Genomic DNA, 14,084 nt, shown 5'->3' on the forward strand with positions numbered 1-14,084 from the left:
AGTAATACATGGAAAGGGGGAGGAATGGTCAAATGATAGAACGAGACGGTGTTTCAAGTTACTAAGAAAGTGGGACAGTTTTAACAGATTGATAGGTACTTTACTTACAGAGGGAAAAGAAACAACTAGCTTACGTATTTTTCTGTTTTATTATCGAAAATCCAGGAGTAGAAAAAGCGATATTCACCATTGGCCCTCTGGGACAAAAAGAACGGTTGAGGCATCGAGCAATTTTAGAGGGTAATGGGGTATGATGTTTCTTTTTCATCCTCTTTCATTTGTAAATCAAAATTTAGAGGGGCCCGGCTGTTCCTCTTCTTCTTCTTCCTCTTCTTCTTCCCAGTTTTTGTCAGAGAATGGGCGGCTGTACCAATCAAACCCTCACTTTTGAGCGTGTCTTTGCAGCGGGAAAGAGAACGAGATCAGAGCGGGACACACAAGTCGATGACAAAAAAAGAGGAGTAAGCCGATGTCTTTTTTTTCCTTTTTAGCGGAGAAGATGACGGAGCAGAGGCGGACAAAGGACACGGAAAGAAGCCTGATGCGTCCCATCCGTCCATTTTTTTCTGATTGAGAGCGATTCTCCAGTCGCCGTTCAAGTAGAATAGCGAGCGAGTGACGTCGGCTCCAATGGTAAGAAGAAAAATGAGGATGATCGGTTACAAGAAGGTCTTGCTGACGAAAGAAAGGAACCGCTCCGTCCCTCCGTTTCGAAGCATCCGTGGAATGATTTAAGCAGGGCCTTACAGTCAATGAGAGGCAGTCTTCTTCTTCTTCTTCTTCTTCTTCTTCTTGTTATAACCCGTCATTCGAGCAACTTTCCATGGATGTCATATTCCATGCCTTGGCTGTGCGCAAAATAAGACTTACTGCCTTTATCGTAATATAGTGTGTATATAATTTGCCAAGCGTATAATTTCAACGAGAATTCAGAGGAGATTTTAGGTTACATAATTAATTGCTGCAACGCCAAGTAATTGTATCAGAATAAGTGATAGTGCTGTCATGTGTCAATTTTAAAACTCCTCTTCTACATAAGCGTCATCAATTTATAACACCGTTGCTCATCTTAAAAGCTAAATCATATTACTGATACCCCTCCACATGGCATCACTCTTCTTTTTCGAATTACCAGAAATGACGTTCCTGGCTGTGCCTCGAAATCGGATCTTTATCAAATTCAAATCTTGAGCAAAAAAAAAAAAATAATCAAATATTCCATGTTCTATAATATCAACCAATCTCATCGCCTATATTTTACTATTACACTGACTACACATGTCAGGTTATTATAAGGATTCAGTACGTTCAAGATTCGAAGGAAAATACATCTTTTCATTTAGTATCGAAATATCTTTTACTAACATAAATTATATATTAAAAGTATTACCAATATCAAGAGTATAACTCTCCACCACCTCCACCACCACAAAATATCAACTATTACCAGTATCCTCCTCCACCTCCGCCACAACCGATTTACGTACAACAGCCGCCACAACCTATCTACGTACAACAAGCACCTCAATCCCGTGGTAATGAAGACTGCCTAGCTGGATGTTTAACTGGTCTATGTATCTGTTGCGCTTTTGATGCCCTAATGTTTTAATCGTGATGAAATCTTCCTTTTATAGAATACCCATATATACATAAAGATACTTATTAAAAAAGTTATTTTTCCTTGTCCTCGTAAATACTTATATCGAGTGTACAACTAAAAGTGAGCTATCAATTTTGTTCTTCAATATTTCCCACGTCCCATGAATCAGAAATAAACTTCAGATAATTTACCCCTGGATCTGAGTAGCCCTTTGCAGTTGTCAGCAGGGCATTTCTTTGGGCCATAATTCTCAGGATGTGATGATCCAATTAATTTTGCTAACTCTTTCTTGGGCTTTCTGGAATTTTCCTTTGCATTGGATATCCTAGCAACACATCGTCCACAATATAAATGTCCACATTTAGCAACAAATGTCCTCTTAGATAGATGTCTGTCAATCTCTGACGGTTTAGCTAAGCTTTGATACGGACAGTATGATTTATATTTCGAAACTAAAAATTGGAATGATAATCCACGATCTTCTTCTCCAATACCTTTGAAATCATCGGGAATACCAATACCAAGTTCAGCCCCACATAAAGTACAAATGGGTACTTCCATCAGATTGTTTCTTACAGCAACATCGTCATCAACTATTATCTCCTCTTCTTTACCATTTTTCATCGCTTTTACTACTGTCTTTGGAGTAGAATCAAAATTTGCACTGTATCCATCCGGTAGATTCCTTGCCTTTTTATGATTAGCTTCCCGTTGAGACTTTGTGTTTGCCATGAAACCTTTCGTCCTACTATCATGCTCCCTTTCTTCACGCTCTTGTATCATATTAATAATATTTTGTGTCCTTTGTGCCTCTTCATCTTCATTCTCTCCATGCTCACCCATGTAATCATCATATTCATTCATATATCCATAGTAATCACCATCTTCATCATCACGTATGTCTCCTCCATCAAATACATTTTGAAACCCATTGTTTGCAAGGAAGATACGAGCCAAATTATTCGCTGTTAGTCCGCCTTCGTTGGATTCCATATCAAATCTAAGTCTCGCTAACCTTTGGTTTCTTGTTCTTCTTCTCCTATCACGTCCATCTGTTCTAGCTCTTCCTGCAGTGGCAGGCGCAGCACTATTTTGTACCCTTCTCGTAGCCCAATTTTGTAGAAGATAACTTCTATATTCTGTGTAGAGTGAGATAAGTTCAGCACCACAGTCTTGTAAGGTCACTGGTGCAATATTCTCTAGAATGGATTTGAACTCGTGAATCGTTTGCGCGTGGTCAAATGCACTCCTAATATCAGGAGAGTATGCATTTATTCTGTTTCTAATCTCATCGAACCTTGGATTGCCACTAATCATTTCCGGTCGTTGTTCATTCATTCGCCTTCTTCTCTGAGCTAATTGTCTCATTTGTGCCTGTTCCTCTTGACGGAGCCTTCTAATATTAGAAGGAAGGTATCTATTGTTTTGTCTCCCGGCAGCAGTATCGTTATTTTCATCGTCACTGTTGTTCAGGAAGAGGGACCTTATTCTTCCTGCGCTTCTTCTTAATAATCGACGGCGAGGTTCAGGTAAAGCGTCTTGCCATTCAAATGAACGATGCGCTGGTCTATCACTATCACTGGCGTTGATTTGTAGAGACTCGCCGCCAGGTAAGTTCAAAGTCACAGTAGGTCGTGTTGTCCTCTCTTCTATAATTTCCAACCCATCATCTTCATTGTTTCCATTATTGCTATCTCCATTTATCACCACTATCCTTGGAGTATTAAAACCATGGTGACCAGAGGCGTATTGGTCTTCCGTATCCAAATCGATGTATTCAGCACCGGGATCGATAGGACCGTTGGGGTCTCTCGGAGCCTCAATAGCCCCCACTATCTCCACGTCATCGTCATCATCGTTATTATCACCTTCTTGGGATACATGAGTTGTAGTCTCATTATCATCGCCAGGATCTCTTGTGCTTACAAACCTATTCAGAATGTCACGAGGCCTACCAATTCTGCGATCAGGTACTAGCCGTCTGTATCTATTCTCATCCCGTATCCTCTCATCTTCTTCTTCATCTGTTTCTATCAGTATAACAGAATCCTGATCTCCTGAAGAACCCATATTTCTGTAGTATGTGGACGCCTCCTCTGACCTTGCCATGATATAAATTTCAGCACCACTATCCTAATAAAATTTGTGTTCTTAAAATAAATTAAATTTCTGGAATATAGTCAAAAGTTCAACGTACTATAACACAAATGGTGCTTGAAAGTACTATACAATAGTCGCTCTTGTATCTTTTCGTTAGCTTCCACAGGTGGGAATCAGTATGCTCTTCTCTATGTAGGTTAATATAAAGATCCGTATACCATCCACTTTACTTTTTTTGTTTACCCGGTGTAGCCAGTTACAGCAAATTGAAAAAAAGCTGATTTACCAAACCAATCTGTTAATATACTAACTAGTCAAAAGTGCTGTTTTCTTCACATTTCATTGAATCTAGAAGTATTAGAGTATAATGGCAGTCATTTTGAACAAGAGAAACATTAGAATAGTGTCAGTAACATCTATATTGTTGTTATTGGTTTTCTTTGTCATTCGTGATGCAAATAGTATCACTTTGTCTCAATCTATTTCAAACAGTGAAACTGTTGCAAAGACTGATTTAGATGGTGCCTCTGCTAGTAATAAGAAAAAAACCGATAATTCTGAAGCTACAGAGGAGATTGATAGAATAAAGCAAGAAATTGGTATTACTGATGACTCTCCAGTCCCAGCTACAAACGCAAATGAACAAAATGAGGAGAATACGGCAGTTACTTTCAATGCCGCAAAAGAGTATGCTTCTATCTTAGAACTATCTCCTATGGTTGTATTTAGTAAAAGTTTCTGTCCATTCAGTGCAAAATTAAAAGAGCTATTTGCCAATGAGTATCAATTCACTCCAAATTTTTATATTGTTGAACTAGACAAGCATCAACACGGTGATCTTTTACAAGCCTATATAAAGGAAAAGACAGGCAGAGGTACCGTACCAAATGTCGTTATAAATGGTGTTTCGAGAGGTGGAAGTGATGATTTAAGAGCATTACACGCCGACGGTAAGTTGTTGGATTCCTTAAAAACTTGGGGTAGTGGTAACTTTCAGGTTAAACAGATAGAGAAGCCTTCAAACAATTAAGATTAGGAGATAATTTTTGCCAGAAAACAATTTGAAGCGCATTGCTTCCCCATTAATTGTTATTACTATTTTGTTTGTTTGTTTAGTTAAGCAAAAATGGAATCACATCTCGACTAAACTGCCTGTAGGACAGTATATATGTCTCCAAATGCATTAGAAGTAAGAGTATCATAATTTTTTATGGCGGAATTGCTTCAATTTATAAATTCTTTATACCGATATAGTCGAATATTAAGTACATTCTCGTTTTTAGGGAGATTTTTACCGCACTATAGAAAGAGGTGAATAATAGAATAGGCCGCTTCTTTCTTATACATTCCCTTGTTCAACTCAGTTCCTTTTGACGTATGGCAATATTCTTTCTATTTCGTTCTTTAGTATATTAAGCGGATAAAAATTAACTATTGAATGTAATATTGAAGAATTTAAAATATTAATCTAAAAGATATAAATTAAGCTTCGAACCAGCATGAAGGTGACTGTTAAGAAGATCTACCCTGTATATGCATGGTCTTGGGATATAGTGACACGCAAGGGTGAACAGAAGAGTGATGTTTATTCGGTACTTGATAAATATAGAAGTGAAAAAGATGATGTTTGTGGTATTTGTAGAGCAAGCTACAATGGAACATGTCCTAGTTGCAAGATTCCAGGTACCATGTGCCCTCTGATTGTCGGTTCATGCAATCATAATTTCCATTATCATTGTATATTTAGATGGCTGAATACGTTAAATTCCAAGGGATTGTGTCCTATGTGCAGACAAGAATTCAAATTAGACAAGAAATTAGTAATAAACTCTGATTATCTACAAAAATTTGAGGTCTTAGCTAGGAAAAATAGGGAAAGAAGGGCTCTGAATGTTGATGAAGAAGATAACGGTATTGACAATATGATAATTGACGCGGCCGGGATTGAGGATGACAGTAGTAGTGACAATAGCAACTTCCTTGGGGACTCCCATGAAAGAAGCGACGTACTGATGTATTGATATTTTATCTCTTACTTCAAACAGTTCAATAATATTCGGTTGATAATAGACATATATCTTTCTTGCGCCGCAAGTTTTAAATAGAGAAAAGATTCAAAATCTAGTACTTATAGATATGTATATTGAGCAGTATAATCAATAAGTGGGGCTATATTCCAACCTGGTAGCCTCTCGTTTCAATCCATTGAATAGTATATTAAAAATATTTGTAGCAAAAAGTTATGCTTCCAACCAGAGTCGAACTGATGATCTCCACATTACTAGTGTGGCGCCTTACCAACTTGGCCATAGAAGCTTTTTATTGCTTTTTCCTGTAAAAGAAAGACCAATATTACAACATTAAGCTACGACTGATTTAATTTATACACACTAAGCCAGTCACAACAAAACCAGTGCATCAATTGCTCAACACTTTAAACTTCGTATTTCATAATGTTCAATCTATTCGAATATTAAGGAAAACTTTTCATACGCACAGCTTTATCCATTTTGAAGAATTCCACACTATAAAAGGGAACTCTTCGTCACATTTGTTCTTAGTATTACATTTACTCCATACCTTGGTACATAAAACAATAACATTTGATAGGTTTTTAGCTATAGTCGTAGGACCAGATCCGGTTCCGTCGTTCCAGTTCCTGAATCAGAATATACACAACGTGTGTTATATTCCATATGTTGTTATCTGTATCACTAGATAATGCTAGCTTAACACATTAATAACCTTTTTCATATGTTGGTACAAATCAGTTCAAACAAGCTAGCACTAAACGGAAGACATTGCGTGCTATCCAAATGGTGTAGTTCAACGTCATAGTAGCTACATAATGACGGTAATTGTTTAGTGCCTTCTACAGTAACTCTTTCTAGCGGTATATCCTGGACTTGTGCTTGTCTCTAAGAAATTTTAATCCATTGAAAGACCAAGTACCATATACACGATTATGATAATCCACATAGATGAAGTATGCTGCTCTCATATATACTGAATCACATAGAGCTTCAAAGTAAAGTCATTTTCGGTTTATATGGAAGATTGCCGCCGAGGAAGCACTTTAATTGAAAAAGAGAACAAAGTGATATACACAAAGTTAGGTATTCTCTGAAAAAGGTCAACTTATATTTCAAAGGTCGTACTTTCTATTGCAGAGAATGAGGCTGTTGCTAATCTGCAGCTGCGTCTTATTTATTTTGATCAACTCTGCTTTCGCTATATCATTCAGTGCTGGTGATGAAAGTGATTTTAGTGAAACTTATAGGTTATTGAAAGGTATAGAAAACGACGAACTCTTGAGTACGTTTGAAAGGAAATTGTACAAACTTTTGAAGATTTTGCAGCTATCTCCAGATAGGGAGCATAATGTGACACTTGAGGAATTTATTGAAGTAAGCCTCACGGGATCTGATAAAACTAAGCAGAACAAGATATCCCAACCTGCCTCAGACTATTTCTGGAATAAAAACTTACTATCAGAGGAGATAGGTGAAATTATAAGACTAAAAGAGTTGTCGGAAACAAAATACTTCGATAAATACATATATTGGGGTAGTAATAAGATGATAGCATACCAGCTATGGCTATTCGATTCCGAGAAACAGGATATTCTCACCAGTGCAAGGAACATCAGAAGTTCCCTTCATGCGCAGGTCGTAAGTCTTGAGTTAACACGACTGTACAGCAAGACAGAGCTGAAAAAGCTTTTGCACCACTTGAGGTCAGCTAACTACGACTTAAATGAAACGAGGAAAACGCTTCTAGTAAAAGATAGAGCATCTGTTGACCAGGTTATTAAAAGGGAAAAAGTGGAAGGAAATATCAAATACATTCAAGATGGGTCGCTTCATCTCGTACAAGCAATTGGTGCCTTAACGATATGCATTGTCAGTCATATGCATATTTGTGTTGCAATCTTTACAGTACTACTACCATTACAATTTATTTTGTGGATGCTCATGGTGATCAGCGAATGCTTTTGAAATAGAACATTCTATTACTAGTGTGACTGCATTCCCTTTTGATTAATTTCAAAGATATAGTGGGCTTTCGGTCTGCGTAGCACAGTTTTGTGAGAGGAGTTGAGTAGACGCACGAGTATTTTTTTTTTTTTTTTTTTTGACAACAACGTGAGTTGTTGTCGTTGTGAAATTTCATATATAAGAAAAAAAGATTTCGAACAAATCAATTGTGCATTGATGCTGGTTACAAATTCCTATATTATACCTTTAAAAAGGAAGTATAGCAATTACTTAAATAATGGTTTACTCTACCAGACAAATTGGTGCTAAGAACACTTTAGAATACAAGGTTTACATCGAAGAAGATGGTAAGCCAATTTCTGCATTCCACGATATCCCATTATATGCAGACAAAGAAAACAATATTTTCAACATGGTTGTTGAAATCCCACGTTGGAGCAACGCCAAGTTAGAAATTACCAAGGAAGATGCTTTGAACCCAATTATTCAAGACACTAAGGATGGTAAATTAAGATTTGTTAGAAACTGTTTCCCACACCATGGTTACATTCACAATTACGGTGCTTTCCCACAAACTTGGGAAGATCCAAACCAAGCCCATCCGGACACTAAGGCTGTTGGCGACAACGATCCAATTGATGTTTTAGAAATCGGTGAAACCATTGCTTACACCGGTGAAGTTAAACAAGTTAAAGTTCTTGGTGTTATGGCTTTATTAGATGAAGGTGAAACTGACTGGAAGGTTATTGCCATTGACGTCAAAGACCCATTAGCTCCAAAACTAAATGACATCGAAGATGTTGAAAAATATTTCCCAGGTTTAATAAAGGCCACCAACGAATGGTTCAGAATTTACAAAATTCCAGATGGTAAGCGTGAAAATCAATTTGCCTTCTCCGGTGAAGCTAAAAACAAGAAATACGCCTTAGATGTCATTAAGGAAACCAACGAATCTTGGAAACACTTAATTGCTGGTAAGTCTGTTGACAGTAAGGGTATTGAATTAACTAACACTACTTTAACTGAAACTCCAAGTTACTCTGCTGCTGCTGCTTCTGCTATTCCAGCTTCTTCTCCAAGGGAAGATGCTCCAATTGATAAGTCCATTGACAAATGGTTCTTCATTTCTGGTTCTGCTTAATTAATTCCAATTATATAGAAGGATCTAAATATATATGAAGAGATAAATTATTAAGGCTATTTTGAAGAAAAGTAAAGTGAAAAAAATACTATTGAAATTAATTTCTATTTTTTTTTCTTGAATATATTATATTATACAAAAGTAACTTAAAAAACTATATCATTATCATTCCCAAAACAAAAGAAAAGGAAGAAAATAAAAGAGTAAATTATGATCTTTCACCTCTTAATCTTCTAGCTAACTTGATATCTTTCTTTTGAATGGTGACACGCTTAGCATGAATAGCAGCTAAGTTAGTATCTTCGAATAAAGAGACCAAATAAGCTTCGACGGATTCTTGTAGGGCACCGATAGCAGAAGATTGGAATCTTAAATCAGTTTTGAAATCTTGAGCAATTTCCCTGACTAATCTTTGGAAAGGTAACTTTCTAATCAATAATTCAGTAGATTTTTGGAATCTTCTAATTTCTCTTAAAGCGACGGTACCTGGCTTATATCTGTGAGGCTTTTTGACACCACCGGTGGATGGAGCGGATTTTCTGGCAGCCTTTGAGGCTAATTGTTTTCTTGGTGCTTTACCACCGGTAGATTTTCTTGCTGTTTGTTTGGTTCTGGCCATCTTGTATATTTATTCTATGTTTATTTTTACGACAAGAAAGGAACAAGAAACACCGTTCTATTTCCTTGTTGATTTTTTCTCTCCTTTTTATATATTCTTCGTCTCAGCCACGAAGGGAAAAAATTTGTTTCTTTTCGTTGTCTCTGTTTCGTTCCCTTCCGATTTGTCCATTCCAAATACATAATTTTCAGTCTTGGAATATCGACTGAGAAGTGAGAAATTCTGAGAACGGGTTAACTATGAGAATTCGGCTTGTTGGAGTGAAATTTTCAGAATGGGACGGCAGCGCGCGAATGCGACAAAAAAAAATAATCAGCTGGTTTCCCGATTGGGAGACGCTGTGCTGAGAATTTCGCTTTCACGGGCAAGCAGCAAGTGCGAAGTTATGAGAACGGCTGGATTTGGAGAAAATCCAGTCATTTTCGCAGACGGTGAAATTTGTATGGTCAGATGGGAAAGAGATTGGAGGAGATCAGAGAGTGTTTTGAAGGGAAGGGGGAAAATTTAACATATATAAAGCGGAAGGGAGAGATTCTTGAATAAGTATTTTACATCCTTTTTTTTCTTTCATGGTATCTTAAAATAGACAAACAAGAAATTAAATTAAATTAAATAATGTCCGGTAGAGGTAAAGGTGGTAAAGGTTTAGGTAAAGGTGGTGCCAAGCGTCACAGAAAGATCTTGAGAGATAACATCCAGGGTATTACCAAACCAGCTATTAGAAGATTAGCAAGAAGAGGTGGTGTCAAGCGTATCTCTGGTTTAATCTACGAAGAAGTTAGAGCTGTCTTAAAACAATTCTTAGAATCTGTCATCAGAGACGCTGTCACTTATACTGAACACGCAAAGAGAAAGACTGTCACTTCATTAGATGTTGTCTATGCTTTGAAGAGACAAGGTAGAACCTTATATGGTTTCGGTGGTTAGTTTCTTCAACGAACTTCTTAATGTCTATTTTTTTTTGCATTCTACAAGTGTATAATATTCTGGGTATGATTATATGTATATAAATATTTTAATTACAATCAAAAGTAAATCAATCAACGACAATTTATTCTTTGCCATAAACGTACTATTTTGTGTGCAAGTTCTTTGTTTACTTTATTATAACATTTTGTTCTCATGATAGTACAATTGACCGACAAGAAATAAGTGCAATATACTATATTCAGACCAAACAAAAATATATATAATGAGACATCCATAAAGATTCAAGATAGTATAATTTACAGACACACAAGTCATGACGTCCCAAGAGTCACACACCGTCCATCCATCACAGAGTCCGCATACCGGAGAATGTCACTGCAAGCATCATCACTCCCAACCATCCAGCGTATATATCGTCCATCCACCATCCCCCATCCATACAGCATGCCATCCAGCATGCCATCAAGTCACTCTAAGCCAACCATCCGGCAGCGTTTCTTGTAACTTCATCGTGAGTTCTTTTCTTTTTCAATCGGTGAGGTTCCACCTTTTCTTTTTCTGCTTTGTCGCTCAAAGGACATTATTTTTATTAACCTCATTTTTTTCTTGTAATAGTTTCTTTGCACATTTCTAACTCAAATACTTGTTTCCACGATTACTATCTCCATCTCATTAGACTACTTCACCATCAAATATAATAAACTTTTTAATCAAATCTTTCCTCATTATTGAGAAACAGACCTTCTAACTCTATTTCATCCCATATAAAAGAACTTTATTACAACAGATAAGCTCAAGGAAAGAATTTTGTATTTCAAGAAAAAAAAATTTTTTTTATAGATACCACCAGAAGTTATGGAACATCCAAGAACTCATTCTGTAGCTGCTACTGCTAATACTCCCTCAAATACGAGATCGTCCTCTATAGCTTCTTCCAAGAATAATCCAAGTTCTTCTTCTTCGTCGAAGGATTCTGGTGCCGCAACCGGTGCATCTACCACAGCAACGACCGAGAACACTCAAGATATGGCTCTACATCACTCTATTCCATCGGATATTGAAGATATGGATGTCGATCAAGAATCTACCTCCGTGGAATCATGTATAGATCCAAAGACAAAGCAACCAAATATGAGCAACTGTCCGTCTTCCGCCTCCACTCAGAATCATGATGAAAATGTCTTTGATAATGCAAGTATGAGCAATACTAACGCCACTATCTCTTCTTCACAACATCGTGATGATACTACGGGTCATAATATCATGTTACCACAGTTCGTCTCTATGAAAGACTACACTGAGGGATTTTCAAACAGAGATCAGTTTAATACAGGTACTGTTACCCCTTCAATGAATGACAATAATCAGAATAGAAATGGTAGCAATATTTTTAAACCTTTTGATACCAAAACTGGTCAATTTTTAAAATCTGAAAATACTCTCGCATCTCCTTCTTTTGATAGTGGAAAGGACCCAAGAGAAAATAGTTACAACAACAACAATAATAATGATAACGTCTACAACCAGCCTGTGCCTATAAAGACCTCAATACAAGATAATAATAATAACATCACAATGAACAGAGCTATAGAAGCTAATCAAATGTTGCCATCATCCGAACTAAATGAAAATAGACATCCGCATATCATACCATCATTCAAAGTACTATCAAGTATAAAATCAAGATCATATTCCGTACCCACTATTTTGCATTCATCTTTAAAGAGGTTGACCACTACAAACCATTACGCAAAACTTAATAATAATATAATGAACGCAAGTATCAATAACCATCCAATGAGTCAGCCATATAGCATCATGAAAAAAAAATCGAATAAGGGCTCTCCATATATTTCGTCTTCAAATAACACTCTATCATCTAACTTGGTCTATTCACCAAACTCGTCTTTAAAGCGTGCAATTCTTTTAAGTCAACATGTCATCAACACCAACAATAATAACAATAACATTAATAAATTCCTAGAAACCATTACAAAGATTAGATCACTAAATAATGGGAATGCAATAGTTACCATTGAAGATAGAATTAACTATATAAAGGCAACTGCTTTACCAGTACCGCTACCGCCTATCAATTTACAATGTTTAAAAGAAATCGATTTACAAGAGATCGTTAAAAACCCACAATTAAGACACGATATTATTTTTGATCCCTTATTACAATTTAGACCAAATTTGGATGGTGAACGTGGAATTAAAAAAAGGCAACTCTCAGATAAATATTGGAATGATGTTGAAAACGAAATTTTCGTATATTTACAAAAACCTGAAGTTTTTCAATATAATCATTCTAGATTGGTACCACTGTTCGATACATTAAGAGACGTACTTCTAACAATTGTTCCACAAAAGGAATCACACCAGATTATTAATATATTGGATACGGAATTGAAAGTTCAAGAATTGGTTAAAGGTTCTTTAAATATCGTGAATTTCTCTGATTGGTTGGCTACTTTATTCAAACATCATTGTGCCCCAATGAGAGATTCATGGGTAGATAGAATGAATAATAAATTCAAAGAAGCTGATGCCGAGGGATCGTTGCCAAAATTAGCTGAAGGTCTCAAATTAATTTTCCAAATTTTAGAAGCCATGAAGTTAGATATTGCCAACCATCAAATAAGACTACTAAGACCTGCATTATTAAGCAATTCTGTAGAATTCGAAAAGCAATATTTCAATTCATTAATGAATTCCAAGAAAATTATTTTAAATTCATCCTTGCTTTGGTTTAATAATAAATTCGATGAATACATAACGAAAGAGAAAGAACAAATTACTATACCTCAAATTTACAGGACGTCTATCAAATCTATAATAAGTTTGTTATCGTGCCGTAAAATGGTTAGGGAATATCCAACTTCTTTATCATTTGACCATGCAAGATTGGTTTTATTAAGAGCTGACATTCGTCAAATTGTTTGCCTAATGGTTTGCCGTCTTTTGTTCCAACAACTTGTTGCCAATGATGAGACATTAGATTTACAAACAAAAAATTATGTTAATACAACTTACAAAAACCAAAGATTGAAGAATGAAATCATTAGTATCATTACGGATGAACATGGGAATTGCAGGTGGACCAAAAATACTTTGTCAATTTCGGTACATCTATGTAAGGTTATCAATGATTTGAAAAATGAATACAAAAACACAACTAATGAACCGCTAAATTTGAATAATGATAAGATCACTTTCGCAAAGACGTGGCTCTCTAAACAGACACAACCTTTGAGCGAAGTCTACGGTGTTTTAGAAAATAGAGTATTTAAGCTATTGGAAGAGAAAATATTCAATAACTCTGGTTGCACAATAGATGGAAGAGTCAAACAAGATTTTGTTTATTTATACAGTACAACGACTGAAAATAAAATGAAGAACAGCAGCAAGGATATCCATACCAATTCAACATCAGCCGCCACTTCTACTACTAGTACAACAACTAAACCTCCTACAACAGGTGGAACTTTCGAGGTTGCAGAGAGCGAAGAATTTGAAAATATTTACCGTCATTTGTACACAATTATTAATTTACACTGGTCAGTTTTTGGTAATCATTATATAGATTCATTGGGCGATAAGATATTCAGAAAGGGTTTGTAATGTAAGTAATTATTTATTATATTCATAGTTTGATCATTACACTATTCAAATAAAGATTTCCACCGTCTAATT

General features: G+C 36.1%; 8 protein-coding genes and 1 non-coding gene across 9 annotated transcripts; 6 read left to right on the forward strand and 3 right to left on the reverse strand.

The window, feature by feature from the left end:
• Positions 1–1,765: 1,765 nt before the first annotated feature.
• On the reverse strand, positions 1,766–3,709 carry SLX5 (SUMO-targeted ubiquitin ligase complex subunit SLX5; the record flags this gene model as incomplete). The annotated part of the gene is made up of 1 exon (XM_003954647.1): positions 1,766–3,709. One exon carries the CDS (start codon positions 3,707–3,709, stop codon positions 1,766–1,768), a length of 1,944 nt encoding a protein of 647 aa, XP_003954696.1.
• Positions 3,710–4,067: 358 nt separating this feature from the next.
• On the forward strand, positions 4,068–4,730 carry GRX6 (glutathione-disulfide reductase GRX6; the record flags this gene model as incomplete). The annotated part of the gene is made up of 1 exon (XM_003954648.1): positions 4,068–4,730. One exon carries the CDS (start codon positions 4,068–4,070, stop codon positions 4,728–4,730), a length of 663 nt encoding a protein of 220 aa, XP_003954697.1.
• Positions 4,731–5,199: 469 nt separating this feature from the next.
• On the forward strand, positions 5,200–5,721 carry APC11 (anaphase promoting complex subunit 11; the record flags this gene model as incomplete). The annotated part of the gene is made up of 1 exon (XM_003954649.1): positions 5,200–5,721. The coding sequence occupies one exon, from the start codon at positions 5,200–5,202 to the stop codon at positions 5,719–5,721; it is 522 nt and encodes a 173-aa protein (XP_003954698.1).
• Positions 5,722–5,943: 222 nt separating this feature from the next.
• Positions 5,944–6,016, reverse strand: KAFR0Atrna1T. Its single transcript has one exon. It is a non-coding gene; the product is annotated as a tRNA-Thr (tRNA).
• An 857-nt stretch (positions 6,017–6,873) lies between these two features.
• Positions 6,874–7,698, forward strand: KAFR0A01250 (uncharacterized protein; the record flags this gene model as incomplete). The annotated part of the gene is made up of 1 exon (XM_003954650.1): positions 6,874–7,698. One exon carries the CDS (start codon positions 6,874–6,876, stop codon positions 7,696–7,698), a length of 825 nt encoding a protein of 274 aa, XP_003954699.1.
• Positions 7,699–7,975: 277 nt separating this feature from the next.
• Positions 7,976–8,839, forward strand: IPP1 (inorganic diphosphatase IPP1; the record flags this gene model as incomplete). The annotated part of the gene is made up of 1 exon (XM_003954651.1): positions 7,976–8,839. The coding sequence occupies one exon, from the start codon at positions 7,976–7,978 to the stop codon at positions 8,837–8,839; it is 864 nt and encodes a 287-aa protein (XP_003954700.1).
• A 208-nt stretch (positions 8,840–9,047) lies between these two features.
• KAFR0A01270 (histone H3) lies at positions 9,048–9,458 on the reverse strand (the record flags this gene model as incomplete). The annotated part of the gene is made up of 1 exon (XM_003954652.1): positions 9,048–9,458. The coding sequence occupies one exon, from the start codon at positions 9,456–9,458 to the stop codon at positions 9,048–9,050; it is 411 nt and encodes a 136-aa protein (XP_003954701.1).
• Positions 9,459–10,073: 615 nt separating this feature from the next.
• Positions 10,074–10,385, forward strand: KAFR0A01280 (histone H4; the record flags this gene model as incomplete). The annotated part of the gene is made up of 1 exon (XM_003954653.1): positions 10,074–10,385. The coding sequence occupies one exon, from the start codon at positions 10,074–10,076 to the stop codon at positions 10,383–10,385; it is 312 nt and encodes a 103-aa protein (XP_003954702.1).
• Positions 10,386–11,243: 858 nt separating this feature from the next.
• SOK1 (Sok1p) lies at positions 11,244–14,012 on the forward strand (the record flags this gene model as incomplete). Its single annotated transcript, XM_003954654.1, has 1 exon — positions 11,244–14,012. One exon carries the CDS (start codon positions 11,244–11,246, stop codon positions 14,010–14,012), a length of 2,769 nt encoding a protein of 922 aa, XP_003954703.1.
• Positions 14,013–14,084: the final 72 nt, after the last annotated feature.

Source organism: Kazachstania africana, chromosome 1 (genome assembly GCF_000304475.1).
Source record: "Kazachstania africana CBS 2517 chromosome 1, complete genome".
Classification (NCBI taxonomy): Eukaryota; Fungi; Ascomycota; class Saccharomycetes; order Saccharomycetales; family Saccharomycetaceae; genus Kazachstania; species Kazachstania africana.